General features: G+C 45.6%; 1 protein-coding gene across 6 annotated transcripts in view; it reads right to left on the reverse strand.

Moving 5' to 3' along the window:
* The window catches only part of TRAK1 (trafficking kinesin protein 1), a 215200-nt gene that overhangs the window by 110958 nt on the left and 77006 nt on the right, over positions 1 to 27236 (reverse strand). Inside the window, exon 1 of one of the 6 annotated variants that reach the window (XM_055281404.2) lies at positions 25622 to 25934. The exons of 3 other annotated variants lie outside the window; for them this stretch is intronic. In XM_055281404.2, the coding sequence (XP_055137379.2) occupies positions 25622 to 25712 (91 nt within the window). In that variant the 5' untranslated portion in view covers positions 25713 to 25934. Of the gene's footprint in view, positions 1 to 25621; positions 25941 to 27236 lie in introns of those variants that run through there. 2 more of the 6 variants (XM_055281410.2, XM_055281462.2) reach the window with 2 other exon arrangements.

Consider the following 27236-nt stretch of genomic DNA (forward strand, 5'->3'; position numbering starts at 1 on the left):
CTGCTGGAAGAAGCCGAGAGGCCCTGGGTGCCGGCCAGGAGTACGGTTTCAAGAGTTTGGAGAAAGGACTCCCAGCCTTGGTTCTGCCCCCTCGACTTCATCCTATCACTCTGGCAAATCACATCTTCATGTGCCTGGGACTCAGTTTCTTCATCTGTAGAGCAAAGGTGCGTGGCTGCAGAAAAGCTTTCTTCATACCCTAAATTTCTCTGAGTGGTGACAGCAAGAGTTGCACATTCTGAGGGCTGTGTCTGGGGGCAGCCGCCACTCACAGCACTTCCCGGTGACGCCCCCTGATCCTTGACATGCTAACTCCACCCAAGAGACCAGGGATCTGTATTTTTATGAGAGTCCCTGATTTCTAAATGTTGAATACTGAGGGCCAGATTAAACACGCATGCCTCCAGTCTGCATACTGGGACTTCCATCCTGGCGCCGCACTCTGGGACTTCAGAGAATGCTACAGACCCCATTAAAGGTGACAAAGAACAAGAAAAGGGACATTCACTCATCAAATAATGGCCACCGTACAGAGGTCCATCTTTTTTATTTTTTTCCTCCCTGTCCCTCTCCCACGCCATTTCTTTACCCACCAACTTTCCACTTGGCCATCAGAGAGGTGGGTGCAGAGCATGACCCCTGGCTATGCTTGGGGAGGCGTTCTGGCTAGAGGCAATAAGCCTCTCTCATGACACATTACCCACGGCAGTGACTGCAAACCCACAGCACTGTTTTAATGACTTCACAAGACAACACTCCTCACCTACTCAGCCACTTGGAAACCATTCTGTACAGACTTGGAAACAATTCCATTTTCTTAAAATTATAAGGATTAAAAGGCAGGAATAAAGACTCATACACAGGCCACACTGGTGCTGGAGATGTATGTGATACTTTGTAAGTGGTATCTGACAGACAACCTTCTAGAAAATTCCTATCAAGGGACCATGCAGTTTAGAGCTTTAGCTGAACATCTTCAGAGATTCAGTCTTAGTAATTACTTTCCATACCACAAAAGTTGTGATTCCACAAATTACAAAGAGGACATTAGAGCTAAAACCTACTGGCGCAACCTCCTCATTGAATGGAAAAGGACACTGTTCAAGCTGAGGAGGTGGCCAAATGTCACAGAGCAAACCAGCAGCAGACTCGAGATGGGTGCCTGGCCTGCGGCAGGTCCCACCATGCAAGGGGCCTCGGGATGTAGCAACAGCACCTCCAGATGCTGATACGCTTTCCGTTGTTTGCCCAGCACCCAGAACCCTGCCTAGTAACCAGTAAGTGTTCAATAAATGTTTGCTGAACAACGCAAAGCACTTGTATCTATTACTGCCTTTCATTTACTCTCACAAGCCAGCAGGCAGTGCAGGATGAGGGTTGGGAACACATTTCATAAAGAAGGAGACCCAGATCTAAAAGATAGAAGGGGAAACTGAGGCCCTGCAAGGTTCAGAGACATGGGGGAAGTCTCAAGGCTAAGCAGTGGCAGAAATGGAAGCAAGACCTCCGACTCCACCCTGGCTCACACCCCCGCCACAAAGGGACAAGGGACAGGTCCAAGTCTTCCTTTTCTGCCTCTCTCCCCACTGAGGGACAGCTCACTTGCTGTGAACAGCAAAGGGGATCTCCAGAAGAGAGAAGGACAAGCAGAGAAACCTCATAGAATGGGAAAGGAAAGACAAACTATGCTTCAGAGACAGGAACGAAAACCAACACTGCGGAGTTCTCTAGAATGCCGTGGCCTTAATTACCAACAAAAGAAACACTTTCTAAGAAAACGGACACAAAATTACACAGTTGAATTCCACATAGCCTGGTGTCAGCTACCGAGTTACCATCTACTCACACATACATGCACCAGCCCTGGTGACACATACCGCCAAAGAAGCAGTCGCACAGAAACGGCCAATCCAGCCAAGTCAGCCGTGTTTGGAAACATGGTGTCCGATGTGAGGCTAAAGGGCAACTGAATGTGGTGCATTCTACTTGGGCATGCCAGTTTGTTGCACAACAAGAAAGGACAAGAAGGGCAGGGCAAAGGAAAGGGAGGAAGGATCCTGTTATGGAGGACCCAAAATGCCACAAATTAAAAAAAAAACAAAAACAGGCGATAATTACAGTACAGGTTATTAGTGGTAGATTGATTCTAATATTAAAACACAACGCAAAAATTGTACAGAAATTTATTTTAAACATAAAAGTTAACGTGTATAAGTTCGGCCCAGAGTTAAATCTCCAGGAAAATACTCAAAAAAATGGACTGTTACTGTCGATTTGAATTTGTTTTGCTAGGAAATAAAAAGATAAAATACTTTCGATCTCCAAAAGTCTTTATAACTTCTCTTAAAAGCATATATTGGCTGGGCACAGTGGCTCACACCTGTAATCCTAGCACTTTGGTAAGCGGAGGTGGGCAGATCACTTGAGGCTAGGAGTTCAAGACCAGCCTGGCCAACATGGCAAAACCCCATCTTTACAAAAAATACAAAAATTAGCCAGGCGTGGTGGCACACGCCAGTAATCCCAGCTACTTGGGAGGCTGACGTATGAAAATCACTTGAACCCAGGAGGCAGAGGTTGCAGTGAGCTGAGATCGCACGATTGCACTCCCGCCTGGGCAACAGAAGGAGACTCTGTCTCAAAAAAAAAAAAAAAAAAATTAAGTATGTTACATGCTACAATTATTAAATAATCAAGGGAAGATTATTTTACATGAAAATATCCAGTGCCGTACAAATGTAGTGCTCACAACTGAACTAGTGTTTAGACAGATGGAGCTGCTGTAAATTGGAATAACACTTGCAGTAAACAGTTTGACAGTATGTTTAGAGAACCAAAAATGTGTCCATGATCCTTAAACCAGTAATTACACCTAGGATTAAATCTAAGAAAGGAATAAAAACAATCTAAAGTGTAAAATTCATAAGCATGTTTATGGTACACGTGACAAAGTTAAAAACATGCATAACCAGGTTCCTCAAAAAGTCAAACACAATTACCATATGCTGCAGCAATTTCACTTCAGCAAATTCCTGCCACTGCTTATATCTCAAAAGAAGTGAAGGTGGGAACTCAAACAGATATTTATACACCCATGTTCTTAGTAGCATAGATAAAAACAATCCTAACACCCATCAGCAGATGAATGGATAAACAAAATGTGTAGATACATTGGAGTATTATTCAGCCATAGTAAGCAATGAAGTACTGATATCGCTGCAACATGGTGAACCTTGAAAATATTATACTAAGTGAAAGAAGCCGGCCTCAAAAGACCACATATTGAATGATTCCATTCATATGAAATGTCCAGAACAGGTAAGTCCACAGAGACAGAAAGCAGATTAGTGGCTGGCATAGGCTAAGGGAAGGGGACAATGTAGAGCGACTGCTAATGGGGAGGTGGTTTCCTTTTGGGGTGATGAAAATGTTCTGGAACTAAACAGTTATAGGTGCACATTTCGAATGTACTAAACACCACTGAACTATACCCTTTAAAATGTTTAAATGGGCCCAGCCCAATGGCTCACGTATGTATTCCCAACACTTTGGGAGGCCGAGGCAGGACGATCACTTGAGCCCTGGAGTTTGAGACCAGCCTGGGCAACATAGTGAGATCCCGTCTCTATAAAAGAAAAACGGTGCTTTTGACCAGGTGCAATCGCTCATGCCTGTAATCCCAGCACTTTGGGAGGCTGAGGTCGGTGGATCACCTGAGGTCAGGAGTTCAAGACCAGCCTAGCCAACATAGTGAAACCCCGTCTCTACCAAAAAATACAAAAATTAGCCGAGTGTGGTGGCACACACCTGTAGTTCCAGCTACTTGGGAGGCTGAGGCAGGAGAATCACTTGAACCCAGGAGGCATAGGCCAAGATCATGCCATTGCACTCCAGCCTGGGCAACAAGAGTGAAACTCTGCCTCAAAAAAAAGAATAGAAAAGAAAAGAAAAACAATGCTTTTAAGAAAATTAATTTTTTTAGGCCGGGCACGGTGGCTCACGCTTGTAATCCCAGCACTTTGGGAGGCCAAGGCGGGCGGATCACGAGGTCAGGAGATCGAGACCACGGTGAAACCCCGTCTCTACTAAAAATACAAAAAAAAAATTAGCCGGGCGTGGTGGCGGGCGCCTGTAGTCCCAGCTACTCGGAGAGGCTGAGGCAGGAGAATGGCGTGAACCAGGAGGCGGGGCTTGCAGTGAGCCCAGATCGCGCCACTGCACTCCAGCCTGGGCGACAGAGCGAGACTCCGTCTCAAAAAAAAAAGAAAATTAATTTTTTTAAATGGCAAATATTATGTTTGTTTTGTTTTGAAGAGATAGGGTCTCATTCTGTCACCTAGGCTGAAGTGAGGTGATGCAATTATGGCTCACTACATCCTTGAACTGGTCTTAACTGATCCGCCCGCCTCAGCCTCCCAAAGTGCTGGGATCACAGGCATGAGCCACAGAGCCTGGCCTATAATACTTTTTAAAATGACATTGTTAGGCTGAGTGCACTGGCCCACGCCTGTAATACCAGCACTTTGGGAGGCCAAGGCAGGAGGATCACTTGAGCCTAGGAGTTTAAGACCAGCCTGGGCAAGATGGCAAGACCTCATCTCTACAAAGAAAAAATTAAAAATCCAAGTGTGGTGGCAGACACCTGTAGCCCCAGCTACTGGGGAGGCTGAGACAAGAGGATCCCTTGAGCACAGCAGTTAGAGGATGTAGTGAGCTGGGACCATACCACTACACTCCAGCCTAGGAGATAGCAAGACCCCATCTCTTTAAAAAAAAAAAAATTTTTTTTTTTTTTTTTTTTTTTTTTTTGAGACAGTCTCACTCTGTCACCCAGGCTAGAGTGCAGTGGCATGATCTTGGCTAACTGCAACCTCCATCTCCCAGGCTCAAGAGATTCTCGTGCCTCAGCCTCCCAAGTAGCTGGGATTACAGGCACGTGTGAACAAGCCCGGCTAATTTTTGTATTTTTAGTAGAATCACAGTTTTGCCATGTTGTCCAGGCTGGTCTCAAACTCCTGAGCTCAAGTGATCTACTCGCCTTTGCCTCCCAAAGTGATGGGATTACAGGCATGAGCCACTCCTGACCTTTCTTTTTTTTTTTTTTTTGAGATGGAGTCTCACTCTGTCGCCCAGGCTGGAGTGCAGTGGTGCAATCTCAGCTCACTGCAACCTCCACCTCCCGGGTTCAAGTGATTCTTGTGCCTCAGCCTCCCAAGTAGCTGACCCAGCTAATTTTTGTATTTATAATAGAGACGGAGTTTTGCCATGTTGGCCAGGCTGGTCTCGAACTCTTGAACCCAGGAGGCGGAGGTTGCAGTGAGCCAAGATCATGCCATTGCACTCCAGCCTGGGCAACAGAGTAAGACTCCGTCTCAAAAAAAAAAAAAAAAAAAAAAACAAAAAGTAAGAACTGAGGAGAGGGATAAGATTACCATTAGGTTCATGGAATTCCTCTTCCCAAACTCTCCTTGGAGTCTTAGTACACTCTGGAGTAGGGGCTACTTTTTGACCAGAGAAGACACACACCTGGTACAGAAAAGTGCTTTGAAAACCAGTCTCCTGAAAAGGGGAGAGGCTCAGGAAGTATGAAAACTCTTTTCTAGGTTTGAAAAAAAAAAAAAAGATGCCAGCCCACAGCATCTTTCAAAAGTGTTGGCAAATTTCATACTTATCCCTGTAAAATACTATATAAGGTGTCAAAATTTGGCATAGGGGTTACAGAACTATAAACCCAGCCCAAAACAGAATGATCTTCGTGTAATTTTTAAGAAATAAGACATTAATATGAGTTTAATCAAAATAGATGCATTTTGAATTTAGTAAGATTACCATAACTAGGGCTGGGCGCAGTGGCTCACACCTATTATCCCAGCACTTTGGGAGGCCTAGGTGGGAGGATCATGAGGTCAGGAGATCGAGACCATTCTGGCTAACACAGTGAAACCCCATCTCCACTAAACATACAAAAAATTAGCTGGGCATGGTAGTGGGCACCTGTAGTCCCAGCTATTCGGGAGGCTGAGACAGGGTAACGGCATGAACCCAGGAGGCGGAGCTTGCAGTAAGTCGAGATTGTGCCACCACGCTCCAGCCTGGGCAACAGAGTGAGACTCCATCTCAAAAAAAAAAAAAAAAAAAAGATTATCATAACTTCTAATCCTGTGGCTTTAGGCAGTCTAGTCCACGGACAATAAGGACGTTTGTTTTGGGAAAGGACTGGTATCGTCTTTGTTTCAAAGCTAAACTATCAGTTCCTCCTAAAGTTAGTTCTACCTGTGTCCAGGAATGAATAAGGACATCTTGGAGGTTAAGAGCAAGATGGAGTCAGTTGGGTCAAATCTTTCTTCACTGTCTGATTTTCTGGGTTCACAGCTCCTTCTGGGCCTTCTGTCTGGAACACTTTTCCCTTCCCTGCCAACCACCCCTTTGCCCTCTGATCTCAGATGGAGTGACTTCTTCAGGGCCACCTCCCTAGATAGGTGGGCTAAGTTACCCCCTTGGCACCTGGCATTTTCCACCCATCACAATTTGTAGTCACTAATTTAGTGATTGATTACCAGCAGTCTCTGTCATTGGACTACACAGCTCCAAGAGGGCAAGGACAGGGTCTGCTCAGGGCCAGAGCAGACACTCAATAAATGCTGCAGAATGGAATGAGCAGCCAATCTGGTTCTTCACAAGCCCTGCAGTGCCCTGTACTGGGAAAATAGACCCTCACAAACACAGAGCAGAGCGGCCAGGACCTTCACTGAACACCTGTGGGAGACCTGGGGCTGTTGCCAAAATGATGCCTTTGTCCTGGTCATAAAAATGCACAAGGCAAGACTTGCTTTTCTGTCTTCTACTCCTCTACTCCTTCCTGGGCCACAAAAAGCTTGGTTGTCAAATGGCAAAGCTCACACCCCACCTATAAAAGGCAAGGGGCTCAGCCAGGACAACCAAATTCAACACATGAAGTTGAATTGGGCAAGGGAAGTCAGAATAGTGTGAATGTTTACAACCCTCAACGGGAAAAAGCCCTTCAGCTCTTATGCTGCAAAGGCAGGAGGAACCCTTTCAGGACTACTTCATAGGAACTTAAAAAGCTGTGTGTAGGACTCCATCCCCAGAGAGGAGCACCCCAGCCTTGCATGGCTCTCAGCTTGCAGGGGGCTGTACTTTCTCCTGTGCCCACCTTAGCAGAAGCCCCAGAAGCCCAGATCCATCAACCCCCACCCCCCAACACACACACACACACACACACACACACACACACACACACACACACACACCACAGCCTTTCCCTCTATTGTTTGTGTGGCTCCAGCCACAGCCAGGAACTGCCTGTCTGGACTATTCAAGTTATCCCCACATGGACAGTTTTTATAAGTGTTCTGGTTACAGAGTTGCATTACTCCTGGTATTTTTAGTGTCCAATTTTGCAACACACACAAGGTTTTTTTTTTTATATATATATACTTTAAGTTCTAGGGTACATGTGCACAATGTGCAGGTTTGCTACATGTGTATACATGTGCCATGTTGGTGTGCTGCACCCATTAACTCATCATTACATTAGGTATATCTCCTAATGCCATCCCTCCCCCCTCCCCTTACCCCATGACAGGCCCCGGTGTGTGATGTTCCCCACCCTGTGTCCAAGTGTTCTCATTGTTCAATTCCCACCTATGAGTGAGAACATGCGGTGTTTGGTTTTCTGTCCTTGGGATAGTTTGCTGAGAATGATGGCTTCCAGCTTCATCCATGTCCCTACAAAGGACATGAACTCATCCTTTTTTATGGCTGCATAGTATTCCATGGTGTATATGTGCCACATTTTCTTAATCCAGTCTATCATTGATGGGCATTTGGGTTGTTCCAAGTCTTTGCCATTGTGAATAGTGTCGCAATAAACATACGTGTGCATGAACACACACAATGTTTTCAGGAACAAATATATACTTAGAGTAAGAATGCCTGTGTAAACTTTAATTTTGCACACTCAAAGTGATCAGTCATTTTCCTTACAGTTCTAGCCTTTATACCATGCTTAGGATGGCCTTTCCCATCTCAAGATTAGTAAAATATCCAGTAATATTTTCCTCTAGCACTTTTATTTTTGAATTTTTAACATTATGTCTTTTCTTTCTTACTATTTTAACTGCTGTTTGCTGAGCAGGGCTAATTCACAGGCAGTGTGCCTAGGGTAGCAGCCAACATTACATCTTTGAATCACCTTTTGAACCATCTGGATTTTATTGGGTTTGATGGAGTTATGTAGGGATCCAGCTGCACTTTCTTATAATGATAACAAACACATCAATAATAATGGTAAACACTTATGGAGTGCTACCATAAGCACTTATAAGCATTTACATCCATTAACTCATTTAATCCTCCTAACAGTCCTAACATTTATCCCCGTTTGACAGAAGAATGAATACACTACAGCACAGAGAAGTTGAATACCTAGACCCACATCCCATAGCTTGTAAATAGTGAACTGGTTTTCTAACAGAGCCTGAACTGGGACGTCAAAATCCTAACCACCACCCACGCCTGCCTCTGGCCCCAAAGATCCTGACCTCACTGATTAAATAATCCCTCCTTATAACTCCTCTTTCTCTAAATTTTCTCCTAGCCCAACATCCAGTCTTTTGCATACTTTGAGAATTTCTTAAGCAAAGCACATAGATAAAGCTTCACTTTTTGACCCATTCTGAGACTTTGCCTTCAAACAGGAGCATTATGGTCAAATTGGGTAAGACTCATCTCACTATTGTCATGCCTCTTGGTGGTTCAACTTCTGGAGGTTTCATCACTTTGCTGTCTTTTGCATTGTAGAGTATGTGCCACCAGATTCTTTTTTCTTCTAGTGATTTAGAACAGAGCTTCCACAAGCAGTGCTGGGAATGGAGGGTGCCAGGTAGTGTCTGGGGTGACCATCAGCTAAGAATTACTTCCATCATTTACCCATCGTGCTATGCAAATACCATTGTTTTCTTGTCAGGGTCATGATGTAGGTTAGGTTAGTGAATGCTAATGTTGAATGTCTGAATCTTTTTCTTTTTTTAAAGGCAGGGTCTCACTCCTGTCACCCACGCTGGAGTGCAATGATACGATCACAGCTCACTGCAGCCTCAACTTCCTAGGCTCAGGTGATTCTCCCACCTCAGCTTCCCAAGTAGCTAGGACTACAGGCAGGCAGCACCACACTTGGCTAATTTTTTGTATTTTTAGTGAAGATGGGGTTTCCTCATGTTGCCCAGGCTGGTCTTGAACTCCTAGCTCACGGGATCCACTTCACTTGGCCCCCCAAAGTGCTGGGATTACAGGCTTGAGCCACTGCCCCCAGCCTGCATCATATTTTTAATTATAGTCAAGGAGACATGGTAGACACTACTAGTGGCCATCCGCTATCCATACTCTTCTTAGTATCAAAGCTCTGAACCCCATGGAAAAACTGCATTTCTTAGCCTCTCCTGCAGCCAAATGAGACTACAAGGCTAAGTGTTGGCCAATGAGATAAAAGCAGTGGTGTGTGAGCCTTTCTCAAAGGCTGCCTTCCCTACATCCTGGAATTCAGACATGATGGCTGGAGCTTCAGCAGCCTTCTTAGATGTGATGTGACCTTAAGGATGGAAACCACATCTAGTATGGTAGAACTGAAGGACAGGAAGAGCATGGGATCTTGGGGACAGCAGGGCTGCACCAGTACTGCACAGTCTCCCTCTGAACTTCTTATACTTCAGAGAAAAATAAATTCTATAACGTGAAGCCACTGTTCTATACAGCCAAACTTAATCCTTACTGATACAGACAGTTACCTTTAAAGGTACTATCTGTACAGGCTAAGAGGTTAACAGGCCAAGAGGTTACAGGCTAAGAGGTTAACCTGTATTTTCCTAATTATCCACAGCAAAAATAAAATAATCTATTTGCACTTAATCTCACCCATCTCCCTCCAACCTCTTGGGTTTTACTGTTCTAATATGGGAGTTCAGATGAAGTTTCCTGTTTTTAAATAATTAATTTTTCTTTTTTTTTTTTTTTTTTTTTTAAACAAGTCTTGCTCTGTTGCCAGGCTGGAGCGCAGTAGCACAATCTTGGCTCACTAAAACCTCCGCCTCCCGGGTTCAAGAGATTCCCCTGCCTCAGCCTTCCAAGTAACTGGGACTACAGGCACGCGCCACCATGCCAGGCTAATTTTTGTATTTTAGTAGAGAGAGGGTTTCATCATGTTGGCCAGGATGATCTCAATCTCCTGACCTCATGATCCACCCGCCTTGGCCTCCCAAAGTGCTGGGATTACAGGCATGAGGCACTGCGCCCGGCCCAAATAACTGATTTCTTAGACTTGCTTTCTGTTGTCCAAAAACATTTTTACCCAATTTTATGATTAGACTCTCCAAGGCTTTCAAGGTAGCCTGAGCAGCTGCCAGAGTTCAAGGCCCACATCCCTCCCCCTGTCCTGCCTGTCCTGTCTTCCCCTTCAAAGGTGGCTCTACTAGGGGACAAGCGAAGTTAGTTAGCAATCAAGGGGTAAATTCTGGAAAAGTTAAGTGCCACATTAGGAAAACTTATTTTATTAATAGTACAAAATCTCATGAACTCACAATGCCAACTGTGCCTCTACCATTCAACGCATTCATCTGTTTTATTGTTAATCTAAATTATTATTTCCTGAACAGGAAATTCTGTTTAAAAATGAACAATGGTTACTTTTTCAAAACACCAGATGAGATCATCTGGATATTAAAAGATTTCAAACTCATCCAAAAAATATTAGTCTGACAATATGCAGTTAAGGAAAACAAATAAACCCTGACAGTAAAATGATTCCACATTTACTTGAACCAATTTTCCAATGAACACAAACATAAATTCGAAATGTGGAAAATTCCAAAGGACAACTTACAAAGCAGAATACAAATAAATGAATACAACATTATAATTTTAAAAAGTAATTATTCAGGTGATAGAGTCACTATACACAAGACTCCAGTGCACATAGTGTCCATTTTGTTATTATTATATTTTTATTTTTTATTTTAAATAAAGAGGAGGTCTCACTATGTTGCCCAGGCTGGTCTCAAACTCTTCTTGTTGAATCGATCCCTTTACCATTACGTAATGGCCTTCTTTGTCTCTTTTCATCTTTGGTGGTTTAAAGTCTGTTTTATCAGAGACAAGGATTGCAACCCCTGCTTTTTTGTTGTTGTTTTCCATTTGCTTGGTAGATCTTCCTCCATTCCTTTATTTTGAGTCTATGTGTGTCTCTGCATGTGAGATGGGTCTCCTGAATACAGCACACTGATGAGTCTTGACTCTTGATCCAATTTGCCAGTCTGTGTCTTTTAATTGGGGCATTTAGCCCATTTACATTTAAGGTTAATATTGTTATGTGTGAATTTGATCCTGTCATTATGATGTTAGCTGGTTATTTTGCTCGTTAGTTGATGCAGTTTCCTCCTAGCATCAGTGGTCTTTACAATTTGGCATGTTTTTCCAGTGGCTGGTACCAGTTGTTCCTTTCCATGTTTAGTGCTTCCTTCAGGAGCTCTTGTAAGGCAGGCCTGGTGGTGACAAAATCTCTCAGCATTTGTTTGTCTATAAAGGATTTTATTTCTCCTTCACTTATGAAGCTTAGTTTGGCTGGATGTGAAATTCTGGGTTGAAAATTCTTTTCTTTAAGAATGTTCAATACTGGCCCCCACTCTCTTCTGGCTTGTAGAGTTTCTGCCAAGAGATCCGCTGTTAGTATGATGGGCTTCCCTTTGTGGGTAACCCGACCTTTCACTCTGGCTGCCCTTAACATTTTTTCCTTCATTTCAACTTCGGTGAATCTGACAATTATGTGTCTTGGAGTTGCTCTTCTCGAGGAGTATCTTTGTGGCGTTCTCTGTATTTCCTGAATTTGAATGTTGGCCTGTCTCGCCAGATTGGGAAAGTTCTCCTGGATAATATCCTGAAGAGTGTTTTCCAACTTGGTTCCATTCTCCCCATCACTTTCAGGTACACCAATCACACGTAGATTTGGTCTTTTCACATAGTCCCATATTTCTTGGAGGCTTTGTTCGTTTCTTTTTACTCTTTTTTCTCTAAACTTCTCTTCTTGCTTCATTTCGTTCATTTGATCTTCAATCACTGATACCCTTTCTTCCAGTTGATCAAATCGGCTACTGAAGCTTGTGCATGCGTCACGTAGTTCTCGTGCCATGGTTTTCAGCTCCATCAAGTCATTTAAGGTCTTCTCTACACTGTTTATTCTAGTTAGCCATTTGTCTAATCTTTTTTTAAGGTTTTTAGCTTCTTTGCGATGGGTTTGAACATCCTCCTTTAGCTCGGAGAAGTTTGATCATCTGAAGCCTTCTTCTCTCAACTTGTCAAAGTCATCCTCCGTCCAGCTTTGTTCCGTTGCTGGCGAGGAGCTGCATTCCTTTGGGCGAGAAGAGGAGCTTGGATTTTTAGAATTTTCAGCTTTTCTGCTCTGGTTTCTCCCCATCTTTGTGGTTTTATCTACCTGTGGTCTTTGATGATGGTGATGTACAGATGGGGTTTTGGTGTAGATGTGCTTTCTGTTTGTTAGTTTTCCTTCTAGCAGTCAGGACCCTCAGCTGCAGGTCTGTTGGAGTTTTCTGGAGGTCCACTCCAGACCCTGTTTGCCTGGGTATCACCAGCAGAGGCTGCAGAACAGCAAATATTGCAGGATGGCAGACATTGCTGCCCAATCCTTCCTCTGGACGCTTCATCTCCGAGGGGCACCCAGCTGTATGAGGTGTCAGTCAGCCCCTACTGGGAGGTGCCTCCCAGTTAGGCTGCTTGGGGGTCAGAGACCCACTTGAGGAGGCAGTCTGTCCGTTCTCAGATTTCAAACTCCATGCTAGGAGAACCACTACTCTCTTCAAAGCCATCAGACAGGGACATTTAAGTCTGCAGAAGTTTCTGCTGCCTTTTGTTCAGCTATGCCCTGCCCCCAGAGGTGGAGTCTACAGAAGCAGGCAGGCCTACTTGAGCTGCGGTAGGCTCCACCCAGTTCGAGCTTCCCAGCCGTTTTGTTTACCTACTCAAGCCTCAGCAATGGCAGGCGCCCCTCCCCCAGCCTCGCTGACACCTTGCAGTTCAATCTCAGACTGCTGTGCTAGCAGTGAGTGAGGCTCCGTGGGCATGGGACCCTCCGAGCCAGGCGCAGGATATAATCTCCTGGTGTGCTGTTTGCTAAGACCGTTGGAAAAGTGCAGTATCAGGGTGGGAGTGTCCCGATTTTCCAGGTACCATCTGTCATGGCTTCCCTTTGCTAGGAAAGGGAATTCCCCAACCCCTTGCGCTTTCCGGGTGAGGCGATGCCCTGCCCTGCTCCGTGGGCTGCACCCACTGTCTGACAAACTGCAGTGAGATGAACCCGGTACCTCAGTTGGAAATGCAGAAATCACCCATCTTCTGCATCACTCACACTGGGAGCTGCAGACTGGAGCTGTTCCTATTCGACCATGTTGGAACCACTCCTCCTGAATCTGGTCTCAAACTCTTGAGCTCAAGTGATCCTCCCACCTCTGCCTCCCAAAGTGCTGGGATCACAGACGCGAGCCCAGCCATAAAATGTCTGTTGAGTGTCCACTCAAATAGCATCGATGACCACTCAAGAGAGATCCCCCACCACCACTCTCCAAGGTTAGGGGAAAGCCTATCGGAATCAAGAACAATGACAGTAGAAATCATGAGAGTTTTGAAAGTGTATTAAGAATACATGGCCGGGCACAGTGACCCACGCCTGTAATCCCAGCACTTCGGGAGGCCGAGGCAAGCAGATCACTTGAGGTCAGGAGTTTGAGACTAGCCTGGCCAACCCAGCAAAGCCCTGTCTCTACTAAGAAAAAAAATAAAAAAGTTAGCTGAGCATGGTGGCACACGCCTGTAATCCCAGCTACTCAGGAGGCTGAGGCAGGAGAATCTCTTGAACCTGGGAGGCACAGATTGCAGTGAGCCAAGATCACGCCACTGCACTTCAGCCTGGGGGACAGAGGGAGACTTCATCTCAAAAACAAAAAGAACGCAGCCACACTGTGGGAGATGTGAGGAGACTGAGGGATGATTGCTAAAGGGAAAGGAGCTTTTTGGGTGGTGAATGAAAATGTTCTGAAATTGAACAGATTCACCAACTGAACTGCTGATGATTGCACAACCTCACGAACATACTAAAAACCACCAAATTATACACTTTATATGGATGAACTGTATGAAGCATGAATTATATCTCAATGAAGCTGTTACAAGAAAAAATGTAACCACAAGAAATGTGAAAGTAAGTCCTGCTGAGCACACGTACTGATAGAGGCAGGAAGCAGAGAACTCTCCTAGGCAGATGGGGGGGTTCCCTGGAGAACTTCCGACCTGCCAAGGTCATTGTGCACAGGGGGCTTGCCTAAACATGCCAGCAGTGAAAAATTCAGTCCCTTAACACATGCACAGTAAGGGAAATAAATCATTGTGGAATGGCTCAGACTAGGCGCCCGCACACACACTGGAAGGTCAGGGTAGAGCCGCCAGAAACTCACACCTTATACAAATAGGGAACACAGCCCCATCAGCAGATAGAGAAGCCCTTGTATTCAACTGTGAAGGGAGAACCAGCAACCTGCTTTCAGGACCCCTCTCTTTGAGTGTCCATGTGCCTACTTTTCCCTGGTCATGAGACAAGAACCTTGACTTTGCTGGGCTAATGAGCAAAACATCTGGCATCAGTACCATACCCTTAACACATCAGCAAATCTCTGGAAAGTAGAAGATATCACAAAAGATAACTCTGAATCCATGAGAAGGATTAAATTGCCTTCCACATCAACTGTTTGGAAAGCCCAAGGTAAAAGAAGCTTCTAATACCTTTAACAGACATTTCTTCTGAAGATAGGGTAACGTAGGTAAAATGAGATTTTGGCTGGGCACAGTGGCTTATGCCTGTAATCCCAGCACTTTGGGAGGCCAAGGCAGGTGGATCACTGGAGGTCAGGAGTTCAAGACCAGCCTGGCCAACATGGTAAAACCCCGTCTCTACTAAAAATACAAAAATTAGCCAGGCATGGTGGTGTGCACCTGTAATCCCAGCTACTCGGGAGGGTGAGGCAGGAGAATCGCTTGAACCTGGGAGGCGGAAGTTGCAGTGAGCTGAGATGGCACCACTACACTCCAGCCTAGGTGATACAGTGAGACTCCATCTCAAAAAATAAATAAATAAGTACGTGACATTTCATACTTAAGAACAATAAGCTTTGGTTGCCTGGATTTTCAATGACCTGAAACGACTGCTTACAGCTTAATAACGCTGAGTAAATAGGTGGAGGATTGCTGGACTCACCAACAGCTCTTTGAATGCTATTTGGCTTCCCAACTAAAAAGAGGTGGTTCTCTCTTACCATTAAGTTGGTGTCATGATAGAGGTCATTCCTTGAAGGTCTAGGCCAGGAGTCTGCAAACTATGGCTTAAGGGGAAACCCAGCCCTCTGCTATTTTTATAAAGAAAAGTGTTTCCGAAACACAGCCACACCTGTTCCTCTAGGGAATGTCTATGGCTGCTTTATGTGCTGCAACAGCAGAGACAAGCAGTTGAGACAGAGACCTTCTGACCTGCAAACCTAAAAGATTTACTCTCTGGCCCTTTACAGGAGTTTGCCAACTCCTGCTCTAGGCCATAAGAGTCATGTCCTTCCCCTCCTCAAGCAGGGCTAATAGAAGAAGCCAATAATTCAGAGGTGACTGGCACCACGAGGCTTTCCTGAAAGCAACTAATGTACCTCGGCCATTCAGTGCCACTCCTGTCACCTAAGAATATTCTAAATTCTAAGCTGTTCACTTTGTCCACAATTCTTCCTGCATCCTTCCTGAATCACTCTTGCTATGGTTCACTATTTGCCCAATATGGGCAAAATATTTCACAACTCTGTGACTTCAGGCTGAGCCACATGACTCGCTGTGGCCGGCATAACTCCATGTCCAGTGGGAGGCTCTGCGCATGCCTGTGTGGTGTGGTTGGGCCTGTCCTCTTGAGCTCTTGTCCTCTGCCCAGAGGAGAACATGTCCCTAGGTAGGTCCCAACTTTGTGGCCCAAATCCCCAAATAAGAGACAAACAAAGCCAATCCTCAGGTGACCCATGTCTGTGAGCAAGAAATAAATGTTGTGGGAACCACTAGGATTTGGAGGCTGTTAGCACTCCTACAGCAACATATGACTAATACACAGCTAATTTAAAGTCCTGTAAAGTTGGCCGGGAGCAGTGCCTCACGCCTGTAATCCCAGCACTTTGGGAGGCTGAGGCGGGTGGATCACCTGAGGTCAGGAGTTCGAGACCAGCCTGGCCAACATGGTGAAACCCCGTCTCTACTAAATATACAAAAAAATTAGCCAGGTGTGGTGGCAGGTGCCTGTAATCCCAGCTACTGGGGAGGCTGAGGCAGGAGAATCACTTGAACCCAGTAGACAGAGGTCGCAGTGAGCCGAGACTGTGCCATTGCACTCCAGCCTGGGCAACAAGAACAAAACTCTGTCTCAAAATAAATAAATAAAGTCTTGTAAAGTACAATCACTGACAGCTCGAATAAAGTTCACTACATGGGAATGAAATTACACCCTCATCAGAATCTCCTTACATGAGTCCACGCAAGAAAAACATGGCCACACTTGGCTATAATGACACCGTCCCTTACAAAAACTACTTCTGGAATTAGTTCCAGTAAACAGAGTGGATGGGAAGAGAATAAAGGTAGATGGAACAAGGCAGGAGAAAGGATGAGATGGGAGAAGATTTCTTTTCTTCTACACAACTTAAGTCACCTGCCTTACCTGTCACCATTTTTTTATTTAAGAAAGACAAGGTCTCTTGCTCTGTCATCCAGGCTGGAGTGCAGTGGCACAATCATGGCGCACTGTGGCCTCTACACCCTGGGCTCAAGTGATCCTCCCACCTCAGCCTCCCAAGTAGCTGGGACTACAGGGCATGCACCACCACACCAGCTAAGCTTTGTATTTTTTGTAGAGATGGGGGTCTCACTATGTTGCCTAGGCTGGCTTCAAACTCCTTGGCTCAAGCGATTCTCCTGCCTCGGCCTCCCAAAGTGCTGGAATTACAAGCATCAGCCACTGGCCCTAACCCTGGCAGTCTCTTCCTACAATTAACTCTTACCCTTTCCTTCATTCCAAAAGTTGCAAAAACCTGGCTCCTGTTGCTAGTGCATCTCTGGCCCACTAGGTGGTGCTGCATCCTCACCTGGACAGGCCCATTCTTTACCACACATCCCAGGCAGCCTGAATTCAAATTAAAGGCAAAGGAAGAGACACTGGGCACAGAAAACTTCCAGGCCCTGTCACAAAGTCAGCTTTGCCTCTTCTCATTTCTACTCACATAAATAGGGAAAAACAACGTTAAAATAGCACTGGGCAATGAGTTCAAACCTGCAGGTATGACAACCTGAATGGTCTATGGTCAGGATTTTTCAAAGCTGAACAAAAGAGCATAATTATATTTATCAGATAAGCTGAAACCGAACATGTTGGTTTGGGAAAGAGAACAGAATTCCTACTAAGAGAAGAATGTCAGGGTCCCTCAGCATGACTCTCCCTCTCTGTGTGGCTGGGGTTTGAAGGAGAGGCCCCTGGCCACAGGCTTAGCTCACCGTCATCTTCCCAACCATTTCCATCTCTCCCACTAAGAAGGTTCAGTTTGTTCCACGCAAATGTTCCATCATTAGGTCAAAATCAAACTAGGGTTTAAACCCCCTGGAAGGTCAAGATTAGGGTCTTGCTCTGAGCTGCCACACTCAGGTCTGGAGTTGGTGCCGGCATCCTCTGGCTCCTTGGGCCACCTCCCCTTCTCATTTTCTCCCATCTGCCTTTAAAAATCCTCGCTCGCTTGAGACTCAGGCCATCCAGCTGGGTCACCCCCTGCCTATGCCCACTCGTCCACCCATCAGCAACTCCGCCCCGGTAGAGGTTGGCGGCCATCCTCTCCACAGAGTGCAGCCACTCATCCAGGCTGCTGCTGCCACCCCTACACCTGACACCACCTGACTCCCCAGCTCTCAAGTCTGGGACCTCCATGGCCCTCCTATCACATGCCACTTCTGCCAGCCACACCCAGGCCACCTCTGAAATCTAGAATTCAGATGCCCCCCTCCCTGACTGCAACTCCCCCCGGCTCCACAGCTCTCCCTCAGTTATCCCCGCTATTCCATGGAGACCCCCAGCCCCTCAATTCCTCTGCATGGCCTCTACCGCCCCCTTCCTGTCCAGCTGGAATCCCCCAGCCCTTTGCTCCAGCAACGCTGGTGCCTAAGGCTCAGCCTCTCTCACTCTCGTGGGACTTTCACAGCACCCATACGGCAAAACCCAATTCTGGATGAAACCACCTGTCCACCTTGCTCTCCCTGCAACTGGGCTCCAAGGGGACACCGTGGACTCCCATGCTCAAAAGGCCAACCCTGCTAGGCACTCCTTCTTTTCCAACACCGTGATAGAAGGTGGCAGAGTAGGAAGTGAGCCTGGACCAGATAAGGCCTTAATAGGGCGGTAAATTTGTAAATTAGGGCAAAACCACCTGCTAGGCAGCTTCCAGTCACCCCAAAGGGTGAGCTGGCTGGAGCTCTCTGTTCTCTTTCTCCCTCCCTCTCTCCCGCAGGTCAGGTTCCCTTCACAGAACTCACGGTCTTCAGCCTTCCCGCTTCACGTTATTGATATCCTCACCTCTTCCTTCCCATTTAACTCCAGCTAATAATTCAAAAGACTTACTGCACACTCACAACCTGCAGACTCAACTGGGAAAGGGCCAGTTGACCACAGGCCCAACTTCCCTTCCTCCATGTGCTGGAAAAGCACCAAAGAACATTAACCCAGTACGGCCTGTGACCTGCCTGCTGCCTGTACCTAAGAAGCTCTACTGAATGCTGCAAAGCTTCCAAAGGCGTCACCAACCTAGATCCACCTCAGTTGTATAATTATTAAAAAGAAAAAAAAGAAAGCCATTGTTTCTTTAAGGAAGAGGAGGAGGAGAGAAGCAGAGAAAGGAGGGGAGTGGGGATGGAGGAAGAGAAGAAAGGAGGGAGCAAGGGGAAGGAGAGATATCGGGGTGAGGAGGAGGGGAGGGGAGAGGAAACAGACAGAAAGTGGGAAGGAGAGATGGGGGAGAGAAGAGGGTGAGAAGAAAAAAAATGAAAAGAAGGGAGGAAAGGAAAACTTAAAATAAAGGTCCTCCAAGATACTCCTCTGGAAATAGAAATGCCACTGGACCCTGATGTTGACATAGTTGTCAGTATCACGGCAGTTTAAAAGATGAGACCTCCACAACCCTTCCCAGAGCACACTCTGATGGACCAACCTATCAGTATGTGTTTGGTCTGTTTTCTAAGACAGATGTCTGGGAAATTTAAAAACTCAAATCATAAACTGTGTGGTGAGTCCTTGATATAAAGTTCAGGTACGCCCAGCAGGTGCCACGTGGTATTCAAAATCCAAGCCTACCAGGCAGTGACGTGCTACATGAGGGATGGAAAGGAAAGTATATAAATAGGATATAAATAGTAATTACAATTTTGGAGGCAATCACTCCATGAGCTAAAAGTAGAAACTGTTAAGCATTTATCTCAGATCACAGAAAAGACAATAAAAATTCCTCCAGGAAATACCAAAAATGCTCGGCCTCTACACACTGAGGAACATAAATCAAGATCGGGGCTGCTGCTGTTTATACACCTCAGCTGGCAAAGAGCAAATGTGCTCATACCAGGGGTGCAGACAGTGAGCGCCCACACACTCTCCCACATCATCTGAACAACACACACCATACAACCTCTATGACTCGCTCCATCAAATTATAGTCCACAGCCTAGGAATTCACACAAGTACATTCATCACTTATTTGTTTAAATATGTGGGAACATGGCTATCCCCAACCCAGTGGTATTTGCAGAACACTGGAAACAATCTACTTGTCTTACAATAGGGAATTAATTAAATCAATCGTGGGATTTATGGACAATGAAAAATAGGCAGCCAGCAAAAAGAATATGATGGATGTATGCTAAGTGGAAAGGTCTCCAATATAGATTACTAAGGAGAAAAGGCAACAATATGTTTAGTGTATGTTCCCATGTGTAGAAAGCTTTCAAAGCAGGGGAGGGGACATACATATCATACAAACGCACGCACAGAACATTTTTGGAAACATAAACAAGCAACAGTCATTCCCTTGGGAGGAAAGGCAGAGGGCTGGGAATAGGATGAAGGTGGAAAACCTCAAAGTGTATTCTTTAAACTGTATGCATTTTTCTTGTTGCACACTGTTTAAGCCAATAAGTAGGAATGGCACTTGAGGCACCATTTAAAATGCAAGAACTGAAAACAACTTACAGCATCCATCAATGGGGGCTGCTGCAGTGGTTCTGTCTTGGACCCTTGAGTAGCCAGCATGCTTCACTGCCTTTGTGGCTGCCCCCTTCACAGCAATTCTACCTGCAGGGGCAGGGCCTAACTGCTCATGATGTGTCCTAATGAGGCTATGTCCCTTCAGCAACATTTGAAATACAAGCTATGTCATTTTTCTTTAGTTTCTCCTTTACAGTACGGTAAGGCATTACACTGATTCTTTTAAAATTATGTGTTTGGCCATGCGCGGTGGCTCATGCCTGTAATCCCAGCACTTTGGGAGGTCGAGGTGGACGGATCACTTGAGCACAGGAGTTTGAGACCAACCAGCCTGGCCAACATGGCGAAACCCCACCTCTACTAAAAACACAAAAAATTAGCCGAGTGTAGTGGCACACGTCTATAGTCCCAGCTTCTCAGGAGGCTGAGGCAGGAGAATCACTTGAACCCAGGAGTCGGAGGTTGCAGTGAGCTGAGATCACACTACTGCACTCCAGCCTGAGCAACAGAGCGAGACTCCAGCTCAAAAAAAGATAGAAATAAAATAAATAAAATTATGTTTCTAAGAGGATTCTACGAATCCTAAGAGTTATCTATGAGTTCCATTTAAGGGTAATAAAAAAATGAATTACAAAATGCTTCTTCTAAAAAGAAATATTAAGTATTCCAGGACTGAGAGCTGCTGAGTTTTCCTAGCCTGTTCAGGCTGCTAGAGCAAAATACCATAAACTGGTGGCTTGTCAACAATAACCATTTATTTCTCCCAGCTTTGGGGACTGACAAGTCCAAGATAAAAGCACCAGCAGATGTCTGGTAAGGGCTTGGTTCCTGGTTCACGGATGGCACCTTCTCACTCTGTCCTCACAGGGTAGAACAGGCTAACTAGCTCTCCAAAACCTCTTTTATAAGGAAACTAATCCACTCATCAGGGCTCTGCCCCTGTGACCTAACCACCTCCCAGAGGCTCCACCTCCTAATACCATTGCACTGCTGATTAGGTTTCAACATACTCATTTTGGGGAGACAAATATTCAGACCACAGCCTGGTTTAATTAAATGACTGATGATGATGATAATGATGATGATGATGATGATACAGCCAAACAATGGGATATCATGTCGCTGTTTTAAAGAATAAGGTAATAGTATGTGAATTCATTTTAAGTAATATGGTTAATCATCTTAAAATGCAGATCAAGGAATAGGATATGGTCCCACCTGTGTTTTTTAGAAAATGAATATGTGCATAAAAACTTCTTGGAATGATTTGTTTACCCATTAAACTGCACTGATGGTGGAGTGAGGGCTGCTCTGCACTGACTATATTTTGGTACACTTTCAAGTTTTACCACTTGCATGTGTTATTTTCATAATTTAAAACCCCATTTAACAGTAAATGAAATTAATAAAAAAGAAAAAAAATGAAGAACAGTAACTTAAAGAGGGTCAGAAAACAATGCTGCCGGGTCTAAACCTCAAGGATCCCTATTTTATACAACAGGTTAAGCTGCCTACTCTGTGCCTCCTCAAAGGTGAGGGTGGTAACAGTACCCACCTCAGAGCTGTGCTGAGGACAACATGAGTTCCAGGAGCCGCACTTGGAAACCTGCCAGGCACAGAGCTACTCCTCAGTAAATGGCAGCCACCGTTAGGATCTGTGAAGGCTAACTGTGTAATATGTGTCTCCTTGACTGGGCCATGGGGTGGCCAGAAATTTGGTCAAGAATGATTCTGAATGTGTCTGTGGTAGTGTTTCTGGGTGAGATGAACATGAATAAGTAGGCTGAGCAAAACAGATGCCTCCTTACCGTGAGTGAAGTGGACCTCATCCAATCAGCTGGGGTCTGAATAGAGCAAGCAGGCTGACCCACCCCCAGGGTCTTCAGGACTGGAACACCAGTTCCTGGGCCTCAATCCTGTCAAGCCTTTGGACTGCAACTATACCATTGGGTCTCCCAGGGCTCCAGCTTGCCAACTGCACATCTTGGAGTTGTCAGCCTCCACCATCAAGTAACACAATTCCTTGTAATAAATCTCTATATAAGTTTCTCCTATTGGCTCTGTTTCTCTAGAGAAACCTAGAACAGGATTTATAACATTATATTTCTTCCAGATCTAGTTATAAAGTTACACCTTTGCCGGGCACTGGGGCTCACACCTATAATCCCAACACTTCGGGAAGCTAAGGTGGTAGGATCACTTGAGACCAGAAGTTCAAGACCAGCTGGTCAACATAGCAAGATCCCATCTCTACCAAAAAAAAATAGCCAGGCACAGTGGCTCCAGCCTGTAGTCGCAGCTACTTGGGAGGTGGAGGTGGGAAAGTCACTTGAGCTCAGGAGTTCAAGATTGCAATACACCATGACTGCACTGCACCACTACACTCCAGCCTATGTGACAGAGTGAGACTCTGACTCTAAAAGTAAAATAAAGTTTCAGCTCCTGATAGTTTCAGCCTGACTTGCTCAAGTTTTTCAGTATTTATGAGAGATCAGGGATCAGTGAAAACAGAGAGGTTTCTGACTCCAAAGTTCCTCCTGGGGCCATGAGTCCCACACTCACACACCAACCTAGCTGCTCAGGCTGAGCCTGGCATTGCTGCACCCTGAATCCTCTCAGTCACTCCCAGTCAACGTTCCTACAACAGACCTTGGCTGAGCAGGAAGAACAGGGTGCCGAGGCCCATACCTGGCCACTCTGCCAAAAACTGCCATTTTCTTTTCTATTATAATTTATTATTTGCCAACTTCCAAAAATAGTTTGGGGTGAACAAAGATTGATACATTATATACACGAAAAGCTTGTTTCAGCCAGGCACAGTGGCTCACGCCTATAATCCTAGCACTTTGGGAGGCCTAGGCGGGTGGACTGCCTGAGCTCAGGAGTTTGGGATCAGCCTGGGAAACATGGCAAAACCCTGTCTCTACTAAACACACAAAAAATTAGCTGGGCGTGGTGGCGCATGCCTGTAATCCCAGCTATTCGGGAGGTTGAGGGATGAGGACTGCCTGAACCTGGGAGGTGGCAGTTGCAGTGAGCCAAGATCATGCCACTGCACTCCAGCCTGGGTGACAGAATGAGACTCTATAAAAAAAAGGAAGGAAGGAAAGAAGGAGAGGAGACGAGGAGAGGGGAGGGGAAGAAAGGAAAGGAAAAAGGAAAGGAAAAAGGGAAGGGAGGGGAGGGGAGGGAAGGAAAAGAGAAGAGAGGGGAGGGAAAAGAGAAGAGAGGGGAGGGAAAGAGGACAGGAGAGAAAAAATTTGTTTCAAGTGCAGAACTAAAACCAGTTAGGAGAAGATAAAAATATATCAAATACTTGAGAACTATGGTCCAAAATTACATGAAAAAAAACTTACAAGTAACGTTTTAAATAAATTTCACAACTTATGTCAAAAACTTGTGATAAATATTCTACCTACTCACCTAGTCATAAGGGAACTGAAGGGTAGGAAGATTAGCTGGTGACCCCCAAATCAGTTATAGCATATTTAAAAGGCAGAGGTGAATGTTTCTGTGGTTTTGCAAAGATCAAATGCTTTCTCTAGCAATTAGCATAACAGGGCCCCTTTCTGCATTCCATTTGCAAAAACAAATCAACTGTGAAATAAAGGAGATTCCACTGAGAGGAGAAAAAAAAAAACTTCTAAATTATACATTCAGAAAATATGTGTTATTCCTTATATTGTAATTTACATTTTCTCACTCTGTTGTAAAAGGGATATATATTTCACTGTCCATTCTTTCTTGTTTCATTAATATAGCCAAATAAAAGACCCATTTAGATTATAAATTTCCAATAGAAAACACAAAAATTATACTAGAGAGAAATTGACAAGGCCTTAAATTTAATTAATAAGATGTGTAAGAATTCCATAATGTTTTATTTGAGCATGTTTTCAGAGGATAAGACATCAAGTTTTATGGCTTAAATCAGTGATAGAAAAGGAAAAGATCCTGGGTCAGGCATGGTGGCTCATGCCTGTAATCCCAGCACTTTGGGAGGTCGAGGCAGGGGGATCACTTGAGCCCAGGAATTCAAGACCAGCCTGGGCAACACAGTGAGTCATGAAATAACATAACATAACGTAACGTAACGTAATGTAACATAACATAACATAAAAAAAATAAAAGGAATAAATTCTAAGCCATGGGCCTTTGATGAAGAGTCCTCCCAGGCAAGGCTACTCCTGTTAGCAGATTTTTCCTAGGCAATTCTCACTCGGTTTACAGCTTCTCCTTTACACCCTGGCCCACCTCTGTGCTCTGAGGGCAGGACCAGTCTTCTCTGACCCCAGGAATTAACACAAACCCCAGTAAAAACCTGGCCTTGGGTGCATGCTGTTCCAACATGCAGAAATCAATATGATTGCCTCAGTAAGATGCATGTTTAAAGTGTCTTTAGGCTTATTCAATAAGATTTACATGTTTTAAAGCCCAAAACTGACTGGAATGGAACAGGAGCTCACTTCTCTCAGGAATTAACTGTTTTCTGGCCCAGACAGCTCTCAGGAAGCAGCATGTAGACAGGACAGAAACCAGATGGGTCATCAACCACCGGACTCTGACCAGCTTAGAGGAAGTGAGAGGTGTCAGCCCCACAGCAAGAGAGACAAGCCACAGCAGACCTGATTAGCAAGCCCTCCATCACTGGGGTGTGGATCTGAGTCCCAGGCCCAAGCATGTAGTAAAGGACAAAAAAGAAACAGAGGGTGGAAGAGAGGGAAAAGGGAGAGAGGGAGGGAGAGTCTAACTCTGTCCTTCACCTTCTGAAAAACTCCTTGCTGACCTAAGATACCAGGTTAGCATCTAAGAAATCAGGATAAAGACAAGACATAGGATTAGAGAAATCAGAGCTGGAGAGGCAGAGGAGGCCTCAGAAACCCTGTCCACCCACTGCAGAGAACCGTGAGGGGAAAGGGAGTAGGAGTGCAGGGGGTCTGGGCTCAACTCAGCCCTGTGCTCATGCCGTGCAACTATCACCTGCACCTACTGAGCCTGGGCAAGGGGACAGGGGACCTGGGAACGGGAGATGTGGGGGGTGAGGGTGGTGGTTGTGTCTCTAAAGTCCCTTTGCTCTGCCTACCATTCAACATGGCAATTTCTCTACCACATGACCATGAACAGCCTCCCAAGCAGCACAGGGCAAGAGAGAGACAGCTTCTCCTGTGGTCTTTTCTCCTTTTGACCACACCACAAAGAAAACAGACAGCAGACAGACCTGGCAAACAAACTTACCACAGGAGTTTGTCCGAATGAGCTTGCCGTGGCAGAGTCCTGGCAGAGGCTGAGCCCTGACGGGCTGCCCGAATTGAAAAACCAATGCCATGTGCAGACATCAACTCCAAAGGCACTTCAGCGAAGAGAGCGAGCCTCCATGAGAGCCCAGCCCCGGCAGTGCCTCGCACAGCCGCCCTCCCGTGCCTTCCTCAGCAGTTTTCTGAGTTTGCTTGTTAGGGCAAATCCTAAGATTGTGAGCTGTCCTGGAAGCACAATGGGTTACGTAACTCCAGGCAGCCTGAGAACCCTATCAGCTCATCTTGTTAAGCCACCCCAAACAGAAAATGACGCACCCAAAAATGTGACACCTCTACGTTGGGGGTAGGGGAGTAGCAAGGAGAACGGGGCTTTGTGACGGGCATTCAGTTTTGCCTAAAAATTAAAGTGGAACAAAAAGTCTGCTGTTCATCTCAGGGCTTGCTGGGAACTGGGGGAGGAGTGAATTTATCAAGGGCTGAATGCCAAGCGGTGTCCTGAGACTGCACTTGGCAAAGCCCTGGGAGGCCACAGATGCATTCTTGGGGATAGTCTAGGTCTCTCGGAGAACTTTTTTCCATTTAACGTCTTCCTGTCAATGACTGCCTAATAAAACTTTAATCTGAGCATGTTCTCCATCACCTGACAGCCCATCCCTTAAACGCATAAGAGTGTCTGTGTTTACTCTCTTGTTTACCAAGCCAGTGCTAAACACAACAGCACTGAGCTGTTTCTCAGCTTTCCTCTGGTCCCAACAAAGAACCCCCAAGTCACCACATCCTATAGGGCTTGAAGTTTCAGCACTACATTCTGCCATTTCTTTGTTTTTTGGGGGTTTTTTCTGTTTGTTTTGTTTTTTTGAGACAGAGTCTCACTCTGTCGCCGAGGCTGGAGTGCAGTGGCACTGTGTCAGCTCACTGCAACCTCCATCTCCTAGGTTCAAGCAATTCCCCTGCCTCAGCCTCCCGAGTAGCTGGGATTACAGGCGTCCATCACCACGCCCGGCTAGTTTTTATATTTTTAGTAGAGACGGGGTTTCACCATGTTGGCCAGGCTGGTCTTGAACTCCTGACCTCAGGTGATCTGCCCGCCTCAGCCTCCCAAAGTGCTGGGATTATAGGCGTGAGCCACTGTGCCCAATTGTGAAGTTTCAGCGCTACATTCTGCCATTTCTTTACCCTCCATTGTCACGTTCAGAGAAAGTGAAACCACTTTAACAGGCTGGATGCTTCCTGGATTTCACTGGTACAGATGCCACTAGAATTCCAAGGATCAATTCATGTGTTTGGACTAATGTAGATGCAGTTGGGTCGTTGCCTCCTCCACAAAGCCCTCGTGGTCTTCTCCTGTCCTTTCCCCTCCAAGGTTCAGCCTGGCACCCTCCTTGGTGCCCTCCTGTGCTGTGCTTATCATTGTGCTAACCTCGGTGTACAGCCAATTTCTACTCACTCATCTGTCTCCCCAACTAGACTGCATTCTTAGGCAGCAAAGAACCCCTGCCCTGGGGTCCTACAGACCTGGATGCAACTCCTGCCACTCAGGAGTTTCACCAAGGTGCTGAATCTTTCGAGATTTAGACTCTTCACCTACACAAAGA

The sequence above is a fragment of the Symphalangus syndactylus genome, chromosome 1 (genome assembly GCF_028878055.3).
Source record: "Symphalangus syndactylus isolate Jambi chromosome 1, NHGRI_mSymSyn1-v2.1_pri, whole genome shotgun sequence".
Lineage (NCBI taxonomy): Eukaryota > Metazoa > Chordata > Mammalia > Primates > Hylobatidae > Symphalangus > Symphalangus syndactylus.